The sequence below is a fragment of the Manis pentadactyla genome, chromosome 1 (genome assembly GCF_030020395.1).
Source record: "Manis pentadactyla isolate mManPen7 chromosome 1, mManPen7.hap1, whole genome shotgun sequence".
In the NCBI taxonomy this organism is placed as follows: Eukaryota; Metazoa; Chordata; class Mammalia; order Pholidota; family Manidae; genus Manis; species Manis pentadactyla.
This window is the reverse complement of record NC_080019.1, coordinates 10204497-10227360: the sequence shown is the minus strand read 5'-3', so window position 1 is coordinate 10227360 and position 22864 is coordinate 10204497. Positions and strand designations below refer to the sequence as shown.

At 43.7% G+C, this 22864-nt stretch overlaps 1 protein-coding gene across 3 annotated transcripts in view; it reads left to right on the top strand.

Moving 5' to 3' along the window:
* Positions 1 to 22864, top strand: part of DOCK5 (dedicator of cytokinesis 5) — a 194029-nt gene that overhangs the window by 65212 nt on the left and 105953 nt on the right. For 2 of the 3 annotated variants that reach the window (XM_036888920.2, XM_057486566.1), the window contains exons 4-6: positions 2696 to 2751; positions 4641 to 4737; positions 21812 to 21960. In XM_036888920.2, the coding sequence (XP_036744815.2) occupies positions 2696 to 2751; positions 4641 to 4737; positions 21812 to 21960 (302 nt within the window). The remainder of the gene's footprint in view (positions 1 to 2695; positions 2752 to 4640; positions 4738 to 21811; positions 21961 to 22864) is intronic. The other variant, XM_036888921.2, reaches the window with a different exon arrangement.

Below are 22864 nucleotides of genomic sequence, written 5' to 3'. Positions count from 1 at the left end.
CATGAATTATGCTCAACTTTTGACACCCCTTCATTAAGAGATCCAGCCTATTTGAAATGCTCCCCCCACAAAGCTGTTGCCTTTGTTTGCCAGTCTTTAGGGGAAGAGCTATTTGAAAGGCCTGTTATTTTAATGGAAATCTGTGGTGTCACTTGTAAGCAGACCTAGCCATTTGGAGCAGTGATAAAATAAGCTAGTGGTTTTACAAAGTGAAGAAGCCAAGAGCTTTGCAGAAACTCATTATTGATCCTGGCAGGATAGTGGATGTGTGGATAAGAGCACTATCTAGAAAATCATTATTTTTTCTTTTTTACCCAAGTGGGTAGGGTGCATTGAGAAAGGAAAAGTGAAATTGAGGGGTAGGCTGTAAATCAAAACTATATTACTCAGGTTTTATTCTGTCTTCCTGTGTGTCATAATGGCATAGGAAAAGGTCTACAAGCCTCAGATTTACCAGAGCAATTAAATGGCAGTAAATAAGTGGACATATGTTGTCATGGAAAAATGATGCCCACAAATGAGAGTGGTTATACAACAGAGTAAATATTCTCTTATAAGAGTCACCAAGGCTGTCCACTCAATATAAATTACCTGCTGATGGTCTGCTTAGATACCGTAAGTCATTTTGTTTATATTCCAAGTGTTTCTATCTTGGATTTCTCCCAGTTATGAGGAGACCAGTCTTCAATTTATGAATGCATGAAAATTTTAATTGATCCTGTACTTTCTCAATTGGAAAAATCTTCTGCAAGGATATTCCTTAGGGGTAGCTTTGTTAGATCTTCCTTTAACCTTCAGATATGGCTCAACATAACTACTATTTTAATTGATTTGTCCTTACCCAGCACTCCACTTTTTTATGAGTTCTAGGTATTTTTTAATTTTGTAAAATATAATGTAAAAGTTACTGTTTTAACCATTTTTAAATGTGCGGTTCAGGAGTATTAAGCACATTCACATTGTTGTGCGGTCACCACCCCCATCCATCTCCTGAACATTGTCATCTTCCCAAATTGAAACTGTCCCCATGAAACACTAACTCCCATTCCCCATCCCTCCAGCCCCTGGCAACCCCCATTCTACTTCCTGTCTGTGAATTTGACAGTTCCAGGGACCTCAGGTAAGTGGAATCAGACAGTATCTGTCCCTTTGTGTCTGGCTGTTTCACTTAGTGAACCATCCCCAAGGTGAGCTCTGCACAAAGACGGTAGTCAGTAGGACAGTCACCTCAGCTTAGCAGACAGAAGAAACCCCTAGAGTCCCCTGAGCATCTTAAGGACAGACCTGGAGCTTCAGACCTCCAGAAACCAGGCCCCAAAGGGATTAGACACACATTGAATATCGTCAGGTTTTTTATCAGTTTCCCAAAGCCCCTCTGAACCCTGTCCTGTAATGGAAGAGGTCAGCATTACTTTGCCCCTGTGTGCATCCTGGGCCTTCCTGACAACGGGATTGCTTTCCAACCCACACACCCCACACCGGCTCTTTTCTCAAAGCCAGGAGGGGAAGATGTGAGCTTTATTTTGGTTCTTCCTGCCTGGAAAAAAAGGATGCCCGCTTTGCTTCTGAGTCAAGCAGCGGCAGCATCCACCCTGTCATCACCAGTGCTGGGGGCGGCTCCATCTCAGGTTTTCTTATCATTTCCTGTTTTATTGGCTGAAGATTACAAGGGAGAAAGAAAAGTTGTACACAGATAGGATAGCAAACAAAACCGGACGCAAGACTGACCTCAGCTGAAATGTACTAGTTCTCTGTCTAGTCGGGACAGAGGATTGCTGGGTACACAGCATCCTCGGCCCAGTCCCCAGGGAGTGAGACATCGCCCACCTTCGTGGACGGCCACCCCGACGTGGAAAGACCACAGAAGGCGGAGGGCTAGAAGTAGGGGAGCGAGCCATGGTGTCCATTAGACGTGTTCCTCCCCCACCTCCACTGGTCTGGCGCACAAAGTGCCACGAAACGGAACAGCAGGGCCTTTTCCAGATGGCAGTTTCTCTGTTTATTGATGAGCAGGTGAGAGAGGTAAACAAGGGGAGCTTTGGGCATTTAAGAAAGTTCACACCCTTGACCTGCTTCCTATTGGTTAGACCCGAGCTTCAGTTCTTCCCTTCCTACCAACCAGTTTCCAGGCTTTGTTCTAGATCTTTCCAGGTCTTAGGTTCCCCACAGGCAATGTCACAACAGTGAGGTACGAGTGCCTCTTAGGATGGAGATGCAGTTTGAGACTGGGAAGTGCTAAAAATAACCAGATAACTATTACTAATTGATTTGGGGCATATTTGGTGTGAGTGAAAGGGCTGAGAGGAATTACTTTAGAAAATGATGATAATTTTATGGGGCCACTAATTACAAGCTCTCCAGTTCACTCATTATGTGAAATCCTTAGGGGGAAGACCTGCAGGGGTTTCAGGGTCTTGCTGTTGCTGCAGCAGCTCCGAGCCCACCGGGGCATGTTTGCCTGTTCATTTATGAAGCATGTATTCTGTGCTTTCTGAACCCAAACTCTTATTTATACCTTTCAGAGTTTCAGCCATGCTGTCATCTGGGTAGCTGGTCAGTACAGTTGGTCCTCTAAGCGTGACGTCAGCCGTCGTCCAGCTGTCCTTCCTCCCCTTGTCATCCCTGATGCCATTCGTGCTCTTACCTTTCGGCTGGGATTTTTATGGCCCTGTAACCAAAGTTCTTGTCTCTGTAGGGCATTTTCCCTGAAACATACATCCATTTGAAAGAGGCAACTGTGGAAGACCGTGGGTAAGTGTCCATCTAGAAGAACTCCCAACAGATGATGAAGATGTAACATTATCATTAAAGAGCGCCTTCCGTCCATTTTTTTCTCTCATTTCATCAGTTCCATTTCTCATATGAGCAAGAAGTGAATGGACACTTTTTCCTGACATAATTCCTTCTACAGCTCTTCCCTGGCATCCGTCCCCAGAATAGTGAGATAATGGGTGACAGGAGGGCCTTTACTTTCCTCTCGCACTAATCGCTTACCTATGGAGTGCATGTGTGTGCACATGCACGTGAACATTGGGTGCACTTTGGCTGATAAGACCCAGGAGCTCCCAGTTTGGGATCTTGGGGAGGTAGATAAGCATGCTATACCTGCACCGATCAGCTTTGGGTGTCGGATAAGTTCACTAGCCAGAGTGCACCATGGGTTTTTCCCATGCAACTGGGGGGAACAGTCTAGTCCTATATTGGTCACGAGCTACACCTGCACCGATCAGCTTTGGGTGTCGGATAAGTTCACTAGCCAGAGTGCACCATGGGTTTTTCCCATGCAACTGGGGGGAACAGTCTAGTCCTATATTGGTCACGAGCTTGATGTGAAATTATGAAATAATGTGTGTGAACGTGCAATGCAGGTAAAAACCCATTAAATTTGAGATTTTCTTATTTCTTGTGCACCTGACCATCTGTCCTGGAAAGTAGTGGCTAACAAGACTGAGACGCAGCCCAAGGTGGGAGGGAGAGGCTGCTTGGTTGGTGAGCTGACAGGCAGGAGAGTTAAGGAGAGGATGAAGGGGGGCCTGGAGCAGGATGGGGACCCCAGGGCCAATGCCATGGAGTGGGTCCCAGAGCCACACAGCCTCAAGCTGCCGAGAAATTCTCAGTTATAAGTTCTGCACTCACGTTTGTAGAGACTAGAGATGGAGACATGTTCATATAGCTCCTTGGTAGCAGAGTCAGGGCTGAAAATCAGATGTCCTGCCCTCCCAGACAGTTTTCTTTCTGGTGGGCCAACCCTGAGCAGCCTCCAGGGTCATGAGCCAGAGCCACGTTGGTGGAAGGGCAGGGAGGGAGACATATTCCTACTACCTAGGGTGGCCAGGTAAGATGCAGAATGCTCAGTTAAATTTGAGATCTATCTAAGAACAAGTAATTGTGTCCCAGATATTTCACTAGACGCAATAAAAAATTATTTTAATCTATCTGAAATTCAAACTTAATTGGGCATTCTACAAAAACTTTTTTAGGCCTGGCAATCTTACCACTAATCCCCATTTGTTTGCTAGGCCTTGCTCTCTCCTTTTCTCCTTCTGCTACCATAAGGATACCAGAGAGGATCGAAGCCAATAAATGTCAGGCCTTCCTGGTTGCAAGTCACCTGAGAGTGAGTCAGGAGCTTGGTATATTATCACATTTTCTATGCAGTGAGGCAGCAGGTGAGAAGAAAACAACCATTTGAGAAGAGCGTTGGTCCCCACCAGCAGGTCCTGTGTGAGGTGACAAGCCTCAGGATGCTTGCACCATGCGCACTTCTCCACCCACCTCCCTAATGAAATGGCCACCCACTCCAGTACTGGATTCTGGCTTCCCTCCCTGGCGTCCCCTGAAGCCAGCCTGGCTGGGTAATTGAGGCTTCTGTAGAGATCACAATGGGACAGTCAAGGCTGGGCTATGGCCCCTTCCATGGCGGAAACAGTTCATTTTGAGAACTGCAGCGATAAGTGCCTTCTCTTAAACCTGTAGTTGTAATAAAGTCTCCTACACAAACCTCCCCTGCCCCAGCATTTTGTTTGTTCTGAGCCCTGCAGCCCTATTCCCATCTTTGAGCTTTGGGAAAACGACCCCTGTCAAGAAAAGCTGCGCCAATCAACCTGGAGTAATGTGAGCCCCTGTCTGGCTCTCTTCAGGCAGCATGAGACCGTGATTCCTGGCGAGCTCCCCTTGGTGCAGGAGCTCACGTCCACGCTGCGGGAATGGGCTGTCATCTGGCACAAGCTCTACGTGGTGAGTTTTCCCTTGGCGCCGATGGCTTTACTCCTGGGCACTTAACCCTCAGTTCTGCTGCAAGGTGTTGGCCACTTCTTAGCTCTCTGTGCGGAGCGGGCTGCATGCTACCTGGACTCTGTGCTGGCTGATGACCGGCGAGGTGCTCGTTGTCCCAGAATTGGGGATTGATGCTATGGAGTGGTGGAGGGCGGGGGCATATCATTAGGTTAGTCTTTTCTCAGCTGCCACATGCTGACTGTGAAGTCCTAAGACATGCAGCTGCTTGCATAGCCCCGACTAAGAGCCAGGAGCTGTTCATCCTCACACCCCCCCCTATAAGAACCTTTAAGGTGCAATTATTACTAATTTATCAATGTGGAAACTGGGACATGCCCCTGCCCTGGTCCCAGTGAGCAGAAATTTGTTGGCATTTCAGCGCTCAGCCACCTGAGGTCTCCACAAGGGTTGCATTCTCCCCCTTGGCCGGTGTGCCTTCCAGTCTCCGAAACCTGAGCAGCAGTAAGTCATGGTCTGAAGAGTCTTCTCTTCGAGGCCGACTCAGAGAACTGTTTCTCACAACAATGGTTTGACCTCACAATGCTAGTAAGGTTTTGCCAGTTCAGTGGGAAATGACAGGAACCAGCACATTCTCTCCACGAGAACCACAATCACAAGATGAGTGTAGGTTTGCAGTTGGGATAAGTTAAACCTGGCGGTTAATATGATCAGACAGGCAGCACCGGGGGCAGCTATCTTGCGCGAGGCCAAGAACACTCAGAATCCCTTGGCAGAGAGCCTGCATCCGCATCCACTTTAGGAAGCTCTCTCCATGAAACTGGGAGGCATGAACACCATTTTCTAAATCCCCTCTTTCTTATCGCGGATAAGCCTCATGAGGTCCAGCCTGCATAAGCACCTTCCAGGCTTCCATGGCTGCCCAGGAGTTCCTTTGACTCACATGAACATATATCCCTTCGTCAGACGTGGGAGTGAGTCCAGTGAGGGAACAGACTGGTCTGAATGGCCCAGGAGCCGGCCGTCCTCTCTCCTTCATGTGGTGCTTTAGCTACGGTTTTCTGTAGTCGTGTCTCAATTCTTCATTTTTAACTCTGAAAAGCCAATCTTAATAAGTTGTTGAGAACACCCCCCTGTAGACTCTACTAAAAACAGTAATAAAATGGTCATTCTAGCATAACTTCTAAGAGTTAATGTAAGATTTCATTTCCAACCTTGGCTGTCGTTTCCCATGACTTAACGCGGCAGTAGAAGTCACCAGCCCATTTGGTGGAAAAGCACATGAGATTCCTCCGCTTGCCCGTCCTTCAAGATGGTTTAAGTCCTTTCTTTTTCATCATGTGTCTTCTAAACAATCCATAATGTTCCCTTGTGGACTGTCGGCGCATTTATTGTCGACCCCATCGTGGCCCCTGGGGTGTACTGCCCGACACTGCAAGTCATCTTTCAGTCTCTTTGTTTAACTCAGGAGAGACCTGACCTGTAAGTTCTTCAGTCACCAGCTCTGGGAGGACAGACATGCTGTTTTAAGCCCTTTGTCCTACACTGACTATCTTGTCTTTGTGTTGAAAGCGCTCTCTGGTTCTGGTTAATTGACTGGTTAGTGGTGAATGCAACACGTTTTGATGGATGAGGAATGGCATGTACGTGGGTTCATTCCTTAGCATATTCTTTCTGGAAATTGGTGAGTGGGAAAATGTATCAGACAGCAAGTTTCTGGGAAATGAGACTTCTTAAGTTGTAATGTACCAGAGTGGAGGGCAGGAACGAGGCATGCTTTCTTCTTGTGGAAGCACAGCCCTGCTAGGACCATCGTCTGTGTCCGCAGTATCCATGCCAAGTCTATCACTGAACAGAAGTAAGAAGTAAACTGGGGAGATAGAAGTATGATTCACATCTTTGGGCTTCCAAAATCCGTTTGTTGTTACCCTGAGCAGTAAGCTCAGGTTGAGGATTTCCTATGTGGGAGGGAGTTTTGCTATTTAATAACAGAACTGAGTTCTAAGTCAAAAGGAAAAAAGAAAATACACTCCCTCTCAGAGGATAGTGCATTTCCCATCTTACTTTTGACACCTAATAAAATAATTATTTTGTCATTTGTGAATACTTTTTAAGTGTCTTGTAGTGGCTATTGGTTGACTGAAAGGCATTTATTGTGGGAATCTCAGCTGATAGGGCTGAGCAATCTGCCACTCATGAAACATGCTCATTCATTAAGAAATAATCCACTTGAAATGCGTTTGTTATTAATCGTGGCATTCTCCGTTTTCTCCCTGTCTCTTCCTGAAACACTGACAAGCCACTTCAGGCAGAATTTCTTCACTTTCAAAAAACTTGTATTCAGAGTAGTAAACCTCAAATATTATGCTGCACTGGGAAGAAGGTAAAAGGAACCCAAGTCTGTAGTTTTCAACTCCCCACATACTTTTGTTGGTGTTTTTGTTTTCTAATTCTGTGTATAAGTTCTTTGAGTCTGTAACAATAAATTCTGATTTTACTAGTAAACATCAATACTTGTGTGATTTCTCTCGTGCATTTCCTCCCACAGATACGAAACTAGGCCTTCTATTTGGTGTCTTCAAGGACACCTGTGGTGCATTAGGATCTGCACTTTTTTTTTTTTTTGTAGATAATTTTTTTTATTGAAGGGTAGTTGACACACAGTATTACATTACATTAGTTTCAGGTGTACAACACAGTGATTCAACATTTATATACATGATAATTCTAGGTACCAGCTATCACCATACCAAGTTGTTACAATATTTTGACTATATTCCTTATGCTATACATTACATCCCGGTTACTTATTTATTTTACAATTGGAAGTGTGTACTTTTTTTTTTTTTGTTTGTTTGTTTGTGAGGGCATCTCTCATATTTATTGATCAAATGGTTGTTAACAACAATAAAATTCTGTATAGGGGAGTCAATGCTCAATGCACAATCATTAATCCACCCCAAGCCTAATTTTTGTCAGTCTCCAATCTTCTGAGGCATAACAAACAAGTTCTTACATGGAGAACAAATTCTTACATAGTGAATAAGTTACATAGTGAACAGTACAAGGGCAGTCATCACAGAAACGTTCGGTTTTGCTCATGCATTATGAACTATAAACAGTCAGTTCAAATATGAATACTCATTTGATTTTTGTCCTTGATTTATATGTGGATACCACATTTCTCTCTTTACTATTATTATTATTATTATTTTTTTTTATTGAAGGGTAGTTGACACACACTATTACATTACATTAGTTTCAGATGTACAACATAGTGATTCAACATTTATATACATGACAATTCTAGGTACCAGCTATCACCATACCAAGCTGTTACAATATCTTGACTATATTCATTACATCCCAGTTACTTATTATTTTACCATTGGAAGTGTGTACTTTTTTTTTTTGTGAGGGCATCTCTCATATTTATTGATCAAATGGTTGTTAACAACAATAAAATTCTGTATAGGGGAGTCAATGCTCAATGCACAATCATTAATCCACCCCAAGCCTAATTTTCGTCAGTCTCCAATCTTCTGAGGCACAACAAACAAGTTCTTACATGGAGAACAAATTCTTACATAGTGAATAAGTTCTTACATGGTGAACAGTACAAGGGCAGCCATCACAGAAACCTTCGGTTTTGCTCATGCATTATGAACTATAAACAGTCAGTTCAAATATGAATACTCATTTGATTTTTATACTTGATTTATATGTGGATAACACATTTCTCTATTATTATTTTAATAAAATGCTGAAGTGGTAGGTAGAAACAAGATAAAGGTAGAAAACATAGTTTAGTGTTGTAAGAGAGCAAATGTAGACGATCAGGTGTGTGCCTGTAGCCTATGTGTTAATCCAAGCTAGACAAGGGCAATAAAACATCCACGTATGCAGAAGATTTCTCTCGGAACGGGGGGGTGAGGTTCTAAGCCTTACCTCTGTTGATCCCCAATTTCTCACCTGATGACCCCCCTGCGACTGTGCCTGTCTTAGGTTGTTCCTCCCTTGAGGAATCTTACCCGTCTCTGGCTAACCAGTCATCTTCCGGGGCCATACAGGGAAATGTGAAGTTGGTAAGTGAGAGAGAAGCCGTATTGTTTGAAATGGTTTGCTTTTTATTTCTTTGCAGATTTATGCCCTGTAGCTTCTATGCCCAGCATTTGTCTTGAGGTATCTTTACCACTTGGAAGAATTATGATACTCGGTAAATTTGATATGAGGCACGAATTCTATTTAAGGGTTGTAATTAGGAAGGAAGAAGAAAAGCTATAGAAGTAGCAGACGGAAGAAAACATGGGAAGATTGATTATTTCTTTGACATATCTTCTTGCAGAGTAACTTCAGCATGAATAGGTTTTAAGCTACTACTTAAATTGCGCACACACATTAACATATTAGGAGTATAGTTACATAACCAAAGCATACCTGTAATTACCAGCCATCTCCAGTGAAACCAAGAAAACCAGTTAGGCACCTTAGGCATTTGTGAAAACTTATCTATGATATGGTGGATATTGTCCAACTGAACTTGAACAGTCTGAGAGAAATCAGACAAATTAAAACAACCCATTCCTGGGGACTGTTCACAGCCCTTATGTTCTTTTAACAGTAAATAGTCTGTAGTTGTAAGATTTTGGAGCGCTACAATTTGCACTTCTCCTAATTTTTGATTGAGTTCCAACAGTATAGATCCAGTCAAATTTGTTGTTTTACTGTATGCACAGGCCAGCTTAGATATCTCCTTCCTCATTCCCATGGCAAGTCCAGGAACTGGTGGGATGAGTGCATCTACAGCTGTAGCAGTGCGTGGATCTTTGTTGGGGTTTTTTGATGATCATCTTCTGGCATGAGTCTTCCAGAGAGTGCTGATGTTGGAAGCTCTTTTTCATATCGTATCTTAGTTCATTTTCGGGGTAGCCCAATTAGGCTTTGATCCTCTGTATAAACACAAACAGACCCTTTGCCTACACTTTTATATGTCCTTTATACCCTTGTGTAGAACTCATTGGAGGTTACCACACAGGAACTGCCTTTTTCTTTTTTTTTGTATCACTAATCTACATTTACATGACGAATATTATGTTTCCTAGGATCTCCCCTATACCAGGTCCCCCCTATAAACCCCTTTACAGTCACTGTCCATCAGCATAGCAAAATGTTGTAGAATCACTACTTGCCCTCTCTGTGTTGTACAGCCCTCCCTTTTCTCCTACCCCCCATGCATGCTAATCTTAATACCCCCCTACTTCTCCCCCCCCTTATCCCTCCCTACCCACCCATCCTCCCCAGTCCCTTTCCGTTTGGTACCTGTTAGTCCATTCTTGAGTTCTGTGATTCTGCTGCTATTTTATTCCTTCAGTTTTTCCCTTGTTCTTATATTCCACAGATAAGTGAAATCATTTGGTATTTCTCTTTCTCCGCTTGGCTTGTTTCACTGAGCATAATACCCTCCAGCTCCATCCATGTTGCTGCAAATGTTAGGATTTGCCCTTTTCTTATGGCTGAGTAGTATTCCATTGTGTATATGTACCACATCTTCTTTATCCATTCATCTGTCGATGGACATTTAGGTTGCTTCCAATTTTTGGCTATTGTAAATAGTGCTGCAATAAACATAGGGGTGCATCTGTCTTTCTCAAACTTGATTGCTGCGTTCTTAGGGTAAATTCCTAGGAGTGGAATTCCTGGGTCAAATGGTAAGTCTGTTTTGAGCATTTTGATGTACCTCCATACTGCTTTCCACAATGGTTGAACTAACTTACATTCCCACCAGCAGTGTAGGAGGGTTCCCCTTTCTCCACAGCCTCACCAACATTTGTTTTTGTTTGTCTTTTGGATGACAGCCATCCTTACTGGTGTGAGGTGATACCTCATTGTAGTTTTAATTTGCATTTCTCTGATAATTAGCGATGTGGAGCATCTTTTCATGTGTCTGTTGGCCATCTGTATTTCTGTTTTGGAGAACTGTCTGTTCAGTTCCTCTGCCCATTTTTTAATTGGGTTATTTGTTTTCGTTTGTTGAGGCATGTGAGCTCTTTATATATTCTGGACGTCAAGCCTTTATCGGATGTGTCGTTTTCAAATATATTCTCCCATACTGTAGGGTTTCTTTTCGTTCTATTGATGGTGTCTTTTGCTGTACAGAAGCTTTTCAGCTTAATATAGTCCCACTTATTCATTTTTGCTATTGTTTTCCTTGCCCGGGGAGATATGTTCAAGAAGAGGTCACTCATGTTTATGTCTAAGAGGTTTGTGCCTATGTTTTCTTCCAAGAGTTTAATGGTTTCGTGACTTACATTCAGGTCTCTGATCCATTTTGAGTTTACTTTTGTATATGGGGTTAGACAATGGTCCAGTTTCATTCTCCTACATGTAGCTGTCCAGTTCTGCCAGCACCATCTGTTGAAGAGACTGTCATTTCGCCATTGTATGTCCATGGCTCCTTTATCAAATATTAATTGACCATATATGTCTGGGTTAATGTCTGGATTCTCTAGTCTGTTCCATTGGTCTGTGGCTCTGTTCTTGTGCCAGTACCAAATTGTCTTGATTACTATGGCTTTATAGTAGAGCTTGAATTTGGGGAGTGAGATGCCCCCTACTTTATTCTTCTTTCTCAGGATTGCTTTGGCTATTCGGGGTCTTTGGTGTTTCCATATGAATTTTTGAATTATTTGTTCCAGTTCATTGAAGAATGTTGCTGGTAGTTTCATAGGGATTGCATCAAATCTGTATATTGCTTTGGGCAGGATGGCCATTTTGACGATATTAATTCTTCCTAGCCACGAGCATGGGATGAGTTTCCATCTGTTAGTGTCCCCTTTAATTTCTCTTAAGAGTGACTTGTAGTTTTCAGAGTATAAGTCTTTCACTTCTTTGGTTAGGTTTATTCCTAGGTTTTTGTTTTTTTTTTTGATGCAGTTGTGAATGGAGTTGTTTTCCTGATTTCTCTTTCTGTTGGTTCATTGTTAGTGTATAGGAAAGCCACAGATTTTTGTGTGTTGCTTTTGTATCCTGCAACTTTGCTGTATTCCAATATCAGTTCTAGTAGTTTTGGGGTGGAGTCTTTAGGGTTTTTTATGTACAGTATCATGTCATCTGCAAATAGTGACAGTTTCACTTCTTCTTTACCAATCTGGATTCCTTGTATTTCTTTGTTTTGTCTGATTGCCGTGGCTAGGACCTCCAGTACTATGTTAAATAGCAGTGGGGAGAGTGGGCATCCCTGTCTATTTCTCAATCTCAGAGGAAATGCTTTCAGCTTCTCACTGTTCAATATAATGTTGGCTGTGGGTTTATCATAGATGGCCTTTATTATGTTGAGGTACTTGCCTTCTGTTCCCATTTTGCTGAGAGTTTTTATCAGGAATGGATGTTGAACTTTGTCAAATGCTTTTTCCGCATCTATGGAGATGATCATGTGGTTTTTGTCTTTCTTTTTGTTGATGTGGTGGATGATGTTGATGGACTTTTGAATGTTGTACCATCCTTGCATCCCTTGGATGAATCCCACTTGGTCATGGTGTATGATCCTTTTGATGTATTTTTGAATTCAGTTTGCTAATATTTTGTTGAGTATTTTTGCATCTACATTCATCAGGGATATTGGTCTGTAGTTTTCTTTTTTGGTGGGGTCTTTACCTGGTTTTGGTATTAGGGTGATGTTAGCTTCATAGAATGAGTTTGGGAGTATCCCCTCCTCCTCTATCTTTTGGAAAAATTTAAGGAGAATGGGTATTATGTCTTCTCTGTATGTCTGATAAAATTCCGAGGTAAATCCATGTGGTCCAGGGGTTTTGTTCTTTGGTAGTTTTTTGATTACCAATTCAATTTCGTTGCTGGTAATTGGTCTGTTTAGATTTTCTGTTTCTTTCTGGGTCAGTCTTGGAAGGTTGTATTTTTCTTGGAAGTTGTCCATTTCTCCTAGGTTTCCCAGCTTGTTAGCATATAGGTTTTCATAGTATTCTCTAATAATTCTTTGTATTTCTGTGGGGTCCGTCGTGACTTTTCCTTTCTCGTTTCTGATACTGTTGATTTGTGTTGACTCTCTTTTCCTCTTAATAAGTCTGGCTAGAGGCTTATCTATTTTGTTTATTTTCTCAAAGAACCAGTTCCTGGTTTCATTGATTTTTGCTATTGTTTTATTCTTCTCAATTTTATTTATTCCTTCTCTGATCTTTATTATGTCCCTCCTTCTGCTGACCTTAGGCCTCATTTGTTCTTCTTTTTCCAATTTCGATAATTGTGACATTAGACCATTCATTAGGGATTGCTCTTCCTTTTTTAAATATGCTTGGATTGCTATATACTTTCCTCTTAAGACTGCTTTTGCTGTGTCCCACAGAAGTTGGGGCTTAGTGTTGTTGTTGTCATTTGTTTCCATATATTGCTGGATCTCCATTTTGATTTGGTCATTGATCCATTGATTATTTAGGAGCGTGTTGTTAAGCCTCCATGTGTTTGTGAACCTCTTTGCTTTCTTTATACAATTTACTTCTAGTTTTATGCCTTTGTGGTCTGAAAAGTTGTTGGTAGGATTTCAATCTTTTGGAATTTTCTGAGGCTCTTTTTGTGGCCTAGTATGTGGTCTATTCTGGAGAATGTTCCATGTGCCCTTGAGAAGAATGTATATTCTATTGCTTTTGGATGTAGAGTTCTGTAGATGTCTATTAGGTCCATCTGCTCTACTGTGTTGTTCAGTGCTTCCGTGTCCTTACTTATTTTCTGCCCAGTGGATCTATCCTTTGGGGTGAGTGGTGTGTTGAACTCTCCTAGAATGAATGCATTGCAGTCTATATCCCCCTTTAGTTCTGTTAGTATTTGTTTCCCATATGCTGGTGCTCCTGTGTTGGGTGCATATATATTTAGAATGGTTATGTCCTCTTGTTGGACTGAGCCCTTTATCATTATGTAGTGTCCTTCTTTATCTCTTTTTATTTTCTTTGTTTTGAATTCTATTTTGTCTGATATTAGTACTGCAACCCCTGCTTTCTTCTCGCTGTTGTTTGCTTGAAATATGTTTTTCCATCCCTTGACTTTTAGTCTGTACATGTCTTTGGGTTTGAGGTGAGTTTCTTGTAAGCAGCATATAGATGGGTCTTGCTTTTTTATCCATTCTATTACTCTGTGTCTTTTGATTGGTGCATTCAGCCCATTAACATTTAGGGTGACTATTGAAAGATATGTACTTATTGCCATTGCAGGCTTTAAATTCGTGCTTACCAAAGGTTCAAGGTTAGACTCTTTAGTATCTTACTGCCTAACTTAGCTCGCTTATTATGCTGTTATATACACTGTCTGGAGATTCTTTTCTTCTCTCCCTTCTTATTCCTCCTCCTCGATTCTTCATATGTTGGGTGTTTTGTGCTGTGCTCTTTCTAGGAGTGCTCCCATCTAAAGCAGTCCCTGTAAGATGTTCTGTAGAGGTGGTTTGTGGGAAGCAAATTCCCTCAGCTTTTGTTTGTCTGGGAATTGTTTAATCCCACCATCATATTTGAATGTTAGTCGTGCTGGATACAGTATCCTTGGTTCAAGGCCCTTCTGTTTCATTGCATTAAATATATCATGCCATTCTCTTCTGGCCTGTAGGGTTTCTGTCGAGAAGCCTGATGTTAGCCTGATGGGTTTTCCTTTATAGGTGACCTTTTTCTCTCTAGCTGCCTTGAGAACTCTTTCCTTGTCCTTGATCTTTGCCATTTTAATTATTACGTGTCTTGGTGTTGTCCTCCTTGGATCCTTTCTGTTGGGGGTTCTGTGTATTTCCGTGGTCTGTTCGATTATTTCCTCCCCCAGTTTGGGGAAGTTTTCAGCAATTATTTCTTCTAAGATACTTTCCATCTCTTTTCCTCTGTCTTCTTCTTCTGGAACCCCTATAATACGGATATTGTTCCTTTTGGACTGGTCACACAGTTCTCTTAATATTGTTTCATTCCTGGAGATCCTTTTGTCTCTCTCTATGTCAGCTTCTATGCGTTCCTGTTCTCTGGTTTCAATTCCATCAATGGCCTCTTGCATCCTATCCATTCTGCTTATAAACCCTTCCAGAGTTTGTTTCATTTCTGCGATCTCCTTTCTGGCATCTGTGATCTCCTTCCGGACTTCATCCCATTTTTCTTGCGTATTTGTCTGCATCTCTGTCAGCATGTTTATGATTCTTATTTTGAATTCTTTTTCAGGAAGACTGGTTAGGTCTGTCTCCTTCTCTGGTGTTGTCTCTGTGATCTTTGTCTGCCTGTAGCTTTGCCTTTTCATGGTGATAGGAATAGTCTGCAGAACTGGAAGAGTGACGGCTGGAAGGACTTCCCTTCTTGTTGGTTTGTGGCCCTCCTCTCCTGGGAGAACAGCGACCTCTAGTGGCTTGTGCTGTGCAGCTGCGCACAGACAGGGCTTCTGCTTCCTGCCCGGCTGCTATGGAGTTAATCTCCGCTGTTGCTGTGGGCGTGGCCTGGCTCGGGCAGCTGCTCCAAAGTGGTGGAGTCGCGTTGGAGCAGGAGCGGCTGGGAGGCTATTTATCTCCGTAAGGGGCCTCCCTGCTCCCTGCAGCCCAGGGGTTAGGGTGCCCAGAGATCCCAGATTCCCTACCTCTGGATTAAGTGACCCGCCCTGCCCCTTTAAGACTTCCAAAAAGCACCCGCCAAAACAAAACAACGACCACAAAAAAAAAAAAAAAAAAATCTTTAAATTAAAAAAAAAGGTGGCCGCTCGTTTTTCTTTATTCTCCAGTGCCAGCCTCAGGGATCTGCTCACCGGTCTTGCTTCCCTGTTTCCCTAGTATTGGGGTCCCTATCCCTTTAAGACTTCCAAAAAGTGCTCGCCAAAACAAAGCAGCAAAAAAAAAATGGCCGCTCGCTTATGTCCTCCAGCACCAGGCCTCCAGTGCCCGCTTAGTGTTCTTGCTGCCCTGTTTCCCAGGTATTGGGGTCCCTATCCCTTTAAGACTTCCAAAAAGCGCTCGCCAAAACAAAACAGCAAAAAAAAAAAAAAAAAAATTTGTCGCTTGCTTTTCTTATGTCCTCCGGCGCCCGCTCACCGTTCTTGCTGCCCTGTTTCCCTAGCATCCAGGGCCTCCTGGGCACGTACTGTGTCTGCGCTCTGGCCCGGATGGCTGGGGCTGGGTGTTCGGTAGCCCTGGGCTCCGTCTCCCTCCCGCTCTGCCTGCTCTTCTCCCGCCGGGAGCTGGGGGGAGGGGCGCTCGGCTCCCGCGGGGCCGGGGCTTGTATCTTACCCCCTTCGCGAGGCGCTGGGTTCTTTCAGGGGCGGATGTGGTCTGGATATTGTCCTGTGTCCTCTGGTCTTTATTCTAGGAAGAGTTGTCTTTATTATATTTTCATGGATATATGTGGTTTTGGGAGATTTCCGCTGGTCTACTCACGCTGCCATCTTCCAATCTCCTCGGATCTGCACATTTCTCCATACATTTCCTAGTTCTGTTCCTTTCAGTCTAAGAAATGTTCCTTTCAGTCTAAGAAATGTACATAGTAAATTCAGAGTCTTTTGTGAGAGGAAAATGCAAATCATAACCAGATTAGGCCCAGCCACCTAAGCACAGGTAATTCTAGACAGGAAAGATGCTTGTATGGCTATGACTTATTTTTAGGAGTTATACTGTAACCTTGTAAAATAACCGTAATGTGTTTTAAAGGGAGGAGGAATTCCTCATGTTGAGGAGAGGGGAACACACTCATCCAAAGTAGAAAGAAGAAATGATACCCCCATGTCCTTCATTTCCTTTGTTACATTAGTATTATTTTTTGCATTTAATTATGATGTTAGCCTTATGATTTGGGAGAAGCAGGCTGTGGGAGACCCCCTGGACTGGAGATTGGGACGCTTGCTTTCATGTCTAGGCTCTGCCTGAACTGGCTCTGTGATCATGGGCAGGACACCTGATGTCTTCAAGCATCTGCTGCATCTTGTCCCTATGCAAAGTGACATAAAGTTTGCCTTGCTCACTCCAGAGAGCCGTGAGAATAGGAAGAGGCATGGTGGCTGTGAAATCACTGTGCGGACAGACCCACCATCAAGGGTTCTGCAAGTGCGATTCTTAATGCTGTCATAGCTTGAAACAGTAGCTGGTATAGACATCCTCCCTGCACGCAGCCTGGGCTTGGCATCCGCGTGACCCAGCTAGGGGACTCTGAAGCTCCTTTGTGTGCCTCTTATCCGAGGCCACTAACTGCCTGTGTTATCATCTTGGGCGGAGTAGCCTTGAGCACCAGCAGCCAGGCTGTTTCTCAGCACAGAACGTGAGCCGCCTCAGTTTAGATTCAAGCCCAGGAGGCATGGGTCGGTGTAGAAAGGGAAGGGGAAGCAGGCCAGTGCAGAGCACAAATTCATGACAGTTTCTGGGGATCTTGGCCTGCGCTGCTGTTCCTCAGTTGGATCCCGTTTACTGGGTGTGTTTTCAGTGGTGCATCAGGAAAGGAGGAAACATTGCCAGTGAAGAGGTGGCCGCCTGGTAAAACAGCAGGACTGTGAATATTGGGGTCACGGGTGGCCAGTTCTTAAATTCTGGCTTGCTCCCTTACTGTGTGTGCATTTGTATATTCAGGAAAAAATTACAAACCCAGTAATAGTTATTGCAAACGAACAAAGCAGACCAGGAAGAATGCAGATTGTGAAGGCCTGGGTTTTGGTCCAGGGAGAGCCACTAGCTGACTCTACAGCCTGACAAATCCTTTGGCCTCCTGAGTTATATTTTCCTCACCTAAAGTGGTGATCTTATTATATGTGCCTTGCAAATTTGCTGTTCAGAATTCAGTAGGATAATCTCCTTAAAGCCCGCTGGGCTAATGCCTTGACCTTCCCCTTACACCACCGCTTCTCTGGAAAGAGCTGGGTAATGCTGGGAGCGTTAGGGGAAGCACCAGACTGCACTGTGGGGTTGCGTCTTGAAGTTGCTCAAGGGTGTGCCCCAGCTTGGGGCTGAGGGGTGCACCCCTTTCCAGCCCTGTAGGGACTTAACCTCGCCAAGTCCATGGGTTTTAAGTATTTTGCGCGTTATTTCCTGTCGCCTCTCAGCCTTGGAGAGTAGACCCGGGGAGTTGGGCTCGGGCCATCTTTTCTTTTGAACAGCACCACGCTTCCCAGACACATCCACCAGCGAGCACACGGATGCCTAGGCATTGATTTAGACGTGATTGGATTGCTGTGATATCTATAAAAGCCCAATCATACTTTCTGAATATGCACAAATCTACACTAGTCTATTTTCTACCAGAAACCAGGTCTTGAAAACCTGCAAGTATATTTGTAAGGGCGGTGGCTTAAGAAGTTTGGAAAGAGGGCCTGTCCTGGGAATTCTGAGGTACTTCGTTGTCATAAATATACCCTATACCTCACCCTGGGATTCAGCTCAGTGCTGTTCCCCACCTTCCAACTGGAGCAATGGTTCAGTGAGTTTTGGTCAGCCAGGCTGTTTTGTTCATATAAATCTGGGAGATTGAATCTAATCCTATTTCCTTATGGAGCAGAAATAAGGAGAAGAAGAACCTGGTGGTAGAAGGTGGATAGTGTATATTGTTGAATCAAGTGAATGTAATTGCTAAAATATAGTCCATAGGAAGGACTGGTCTCTCACTTATAATCTGCCAGCAAGATGAAACCCTGGGCTAGCCTGTAGTTGTGTAAAAATCTGGAGCAGAAAAAGTGCCCGTAACTGAGGTGGGGGGTGGAGATCTTGCTGGACACAATGAATGGCCCTTTCTTCCCATCCCTGCATATCCAGACAGACTAAAGCTGTTCAAGTCTAATCTTGAACTGGTGGCTGTTACTGCCGCAGGAGCCTGTGTGCCCAAGTGTAATTAAGCTGGTCTCATGGTCTGCAACCAGCGTCTGATTGCTTATACCAAACATAGAGAATTCCTGTAGAAAACTTTGTCCTGTTCTGAGGATGTTTTATCTGTAAGTTGCAAGCTCTGTGTTAGCCTGGCTCTCAGGGGAGGCAAGAGAGACCCTGCAGCGATCAGCCCAGGGCAGGGGTGGCGCTCTGGATGTTTTTCTAGTTTTGTTTTTCTCGGATTTGGTTGCTTGGCTTTGAGGATTTCCTGCACTACTTCTAGAGGCAAAAATTGTCTCCCTGGAATCTTTTCTTTACATATTGAGCCTTTGCTAGTCAGGCAGAGCCTTCTTCTGACACAGGGAAAACGTCCTAGAGTGGATAGGAAGGGGGGAAGGGAGGCACTGTGCATCATCATTCAAGAGCCCAGAGTCAGTGGCGTGAGGACCCCAAAGACCCAGGACAGCATTCTCAACTCCAGGGGTTACAGGTACTCAGAAAAGACATTCGGTGAACTGCAGCGAGCTGTATACAGGTGGCATTTGATACGGAGCCACCCAGACGTGTGGGTGACATCAGGAGTGAGATGGTCAGAGTCAAGATACAGTTAATCAGGAAGTTGCTTGGAGGGGTAATTGAGTTTAGTGTCTGGGCCATAGACTGGAAGACGCTTATCCCTGAGAATGGATCTTAGTGCCAAGTTCCTTTATTTACAGATGGGTGTATCCCAGAGCAAGTAATTTGTTCAAAGTCACTTAACAAGTTAATGATAGAATTACAGACCAACCCCCCACACTTCCAGCCAAGCATTTTTGCCTCTAAATCATGAAGAGAAAAGGTTGGTGGACAGGGAGTAACGATTCTCTTTCAGGTGGGGGTTGGGGATTAGAGAAGAGTCTTCGGCCGGATGCCTGCATTCTTTGGGAATAGAATGTGAGCAACAGAACCCAGTGAGGTGGGGTCTTTGGCCCCTAAAATTTCTAAAATAGTCAATGGATGCTGTCTGTATTCCTGCCACTACCTAAGCCAGAGCTGTTTTTTCTTGTGACTTTGATTTTATCTCTAGACATTCTTTAAAAAAAAAGAGGGGGGATAGACATCCAGAATAGAAACGTGAGACCTTGGAAATCTGGTGGAAAAGGGGGAGAAATTCTAAGTGAATGCAGGAATTTTTAGATTTTTCTGTTTTGTGAAGCTATTCCTCAAATTGAAACCAGCGCGTTATTTATGTTTGAACTCAAAATTTGGTTTTGAGTCACTCCCGTGTCCCAGGATTGTGATGATTTTTACAGAGAGGATCAAAGAAATTATTAAATAAATTCCCTACCCTCTTCAAGGATGTGGCAATGGCTGCTAGAGTCCACACAGTTGGGATGAGTGAGGGCCAGCCATGCTGGAGAAGACATTGGGCACCAGGCAGGTGTGGGCCATGTGGGCCTTGGGACAAGGCAGGAGGGTGGGCCTGCCCTGGGCAGCAGACGGAGACTCAGGTCCTTGGCCCGAGGGCTTGTGGGGAGTGCTCAGCTTTCTCCGCACATGGCTCACCTGGCCTCACATGGCTTCCCAGGAACCCACAGTGTCAGGGCCAGTTGTTGCACAGAACATCCTACTTGGAACAATCTTAGGAATGTGGCAGCAAAATCCATTTCTTTGAAGGAAGTGGGGAATCGCTTCCCTTGGTGTGCTCCAGCTTGTGTGTTCAGAAACCATTGGCATCACAGAGGAACGGCTGTCTCCATCCTTCTTTTGGGGGAGAATTGGCAAACAAGGCTGATACGGACAGGCAGTAATTAAATTGCCTTGGATAGCGTCTAATATAATTGAGACCAAGAAGTGGTGAACCTGTGTTGTAAACGAAGTGCTGCCTTTCATCGGGGATCCCTGAGTCTTTGAGCCCTTTCCTTACCATATTATGATAACTAATATCTTCATTAAAATTAGAAAACATTAAAAGAAAAAAATGTCCAATTAGGAGTAGACAAACTGTTTGCAAGAAAGAAAGAAAAAAAAAAGATCCCTTTCTGCCCAGCAACTTTGAAAGGCAAACGTTTATAGGCTTAATTTCTCACTCCTTTTTCCAGTTTGGTGGACAATGAGATGGAAACATTTTATGCAGGATTGAACTGCAAAATAGCATTTTTACCTTTGCTTGTTAAAAATAGAATTTTTTAAAAAGTCTCATTTTTATGCTTCTCTAAAGACTGGCTGAGGAGAAGGAGGCAATTCAGAAAATGCTGGAAGCTAAAACGGAGGTAGCTTCCAAACGTCAAGCAGGGGTTGTGTTCAAACAAGTTCTTGATCTCCTTGTTTGTGTCGTCAGAGCTTTAAAGACTGTTTAGGGCTTTGATCACACGCTGCTAATCTCATTGCTGTCCCAGTGTCCTCACTTCTAGGCTGAGGGCTCTTCCCTCCACGTTTACTCTTCATTCAGGAGCATCATTGATGTTTTCAGCCCTGACTATACTTGATACCCTCCCCGGGAATCTGTCCCCAGGATTGTAGGACATCACAACAGAACATGCTGTTCAGCCGTCAGCAACTTCTTTGTGTGTGTCTGTGTTTTGCATTGTTTAGTAAAGCAGATAATATTTCCTAAGATTTTAGACACATGCAGTTATATAAATACATCATGACTTTTCACCAATTAAAAAATGGTTTCATAGTATATATAGGGAGAGTAGAATTGTACAGGTTTTTGTTTAAAAAACGTATTTCAAAATTGTTAAACCAAACAGTTTTTCCTGACTACTTTAGCTAAGGTCCTCCTTCCCCAAAGACACCCAATCATATTGCCCTATTGATTTACCAGAGCTCACAGAAGAAATGGGCATCACTTTGCATGGAAGGAACATAGAATTTTTGAGGTGGATATTGGTGTGCAGTGCAACAGGGAATGTGGGCAGGAACCAGGATAGGAAGAGATTTACACTGTGACTTGTGGGATTCGAAGGACACGGGAAATCACTGAAGGGTTTTAAACATAGGAGGGACATGGTAAGAATCTTTGGGTACCTGATGACTTGCATTCTTAGGAGTCAGGACCAGCCATCCATCCTAGTTGCTTGCATGATTCTAAAATTGCACTTGAGGAGGGAGAGGGGATGGCTCAGGACCAAGCCATCCTTAGTAATTTAAAAAAATTATTTTTGCAAAGTGCCCGGCTTACTGTATGGCAAAATTACATGTTTAAAAAACACCTTATGAAGTAGGAATCAAGTCAAAAGATGTTCCCATCCTCCTTCACACCTTCTTTTTTGTCCTTTCCTCCACCTCATTTTCCCGTCTTAGAACAACAAGGTCACACTCTTCTGCCAGCTGCAGCAGATGACTTATAGCCTGATCGAGTGGCGGTCCCAGATCCTGTCCGGAACACTCCCCAAGGATGAACTGGCAGAGCTCAAGAAGAAAGTCACGGCCAAAATCGATCACGGGAATAGGTAAACCAGGGATGCCTCCCTAAGCATGTGGTGAAAGGGGGGGCGGCAGGTTCGTGCTAAGGACACAGCTCACTGTGAGCTTTAGATCTTGGAGTTGCCAAAGAATTACTGTTATTGCTCTGTTTTTGCCTTTTAAAACATTTACTTTTGTTGCAAAAACATTTGGCAGTGCCCTGCAGAGGTCAGACACTGTCCTGGATCTGAGCTCAGGGGGATAGCACATGGCCGGGGAAGTTGGGGCTTAGATATTGAAGCAGCCCCACTGCCACCAAACTCCCAGAGACCGGCCATCAGAAGTCAGCAATTTTTGAGACTCCTGTGTGTTCTAACAGTGGATTTTGTAGGATTTTAAATCAGTGTCAGACTCATTCTTTCTCATGTTCTCCACCTTCCCCTAACTGGGATTCTTGTTCACAGTGTGTGAAAACTGGATTTGCAAGAATAGTAAGACAGGTCTCCAGTACCCTCTGAAGAGCTGGTCACTTCATTCGCCTTCTGACTAGCTTGGGCAGCTGTGTAGGCTCCGATATGACTGCCCTTGGGAAGAGGAGAGATTCAGTGAATTCATCCAAGTTTTTGGTGACCTTGGATTCAGCCCTCCCGACCAGCTCTTTTAAAAGGACTGGGTCATTCCTCAGTTCATTTTGGCTGATGATTCGTGTGACATTTAGTTTCGTTTTCTAGATTTCTTCGACTTGTGTATATGTGATCTTTCTCTCCTCCTTTACCCTACATCTGCGGCCTCAAGACTCTTGGATGTATTTCAGAGAACTGTGAAAATTACAGCTCATTATTCTACTTTTATAAATGTTGTAGGCTCTGATGACTGTATCCAGAAATAGCTGGAGTAAACATAGCATGCAAGATTCAGATTCACCCATTATTTATGAAATCTCTCCTAGGC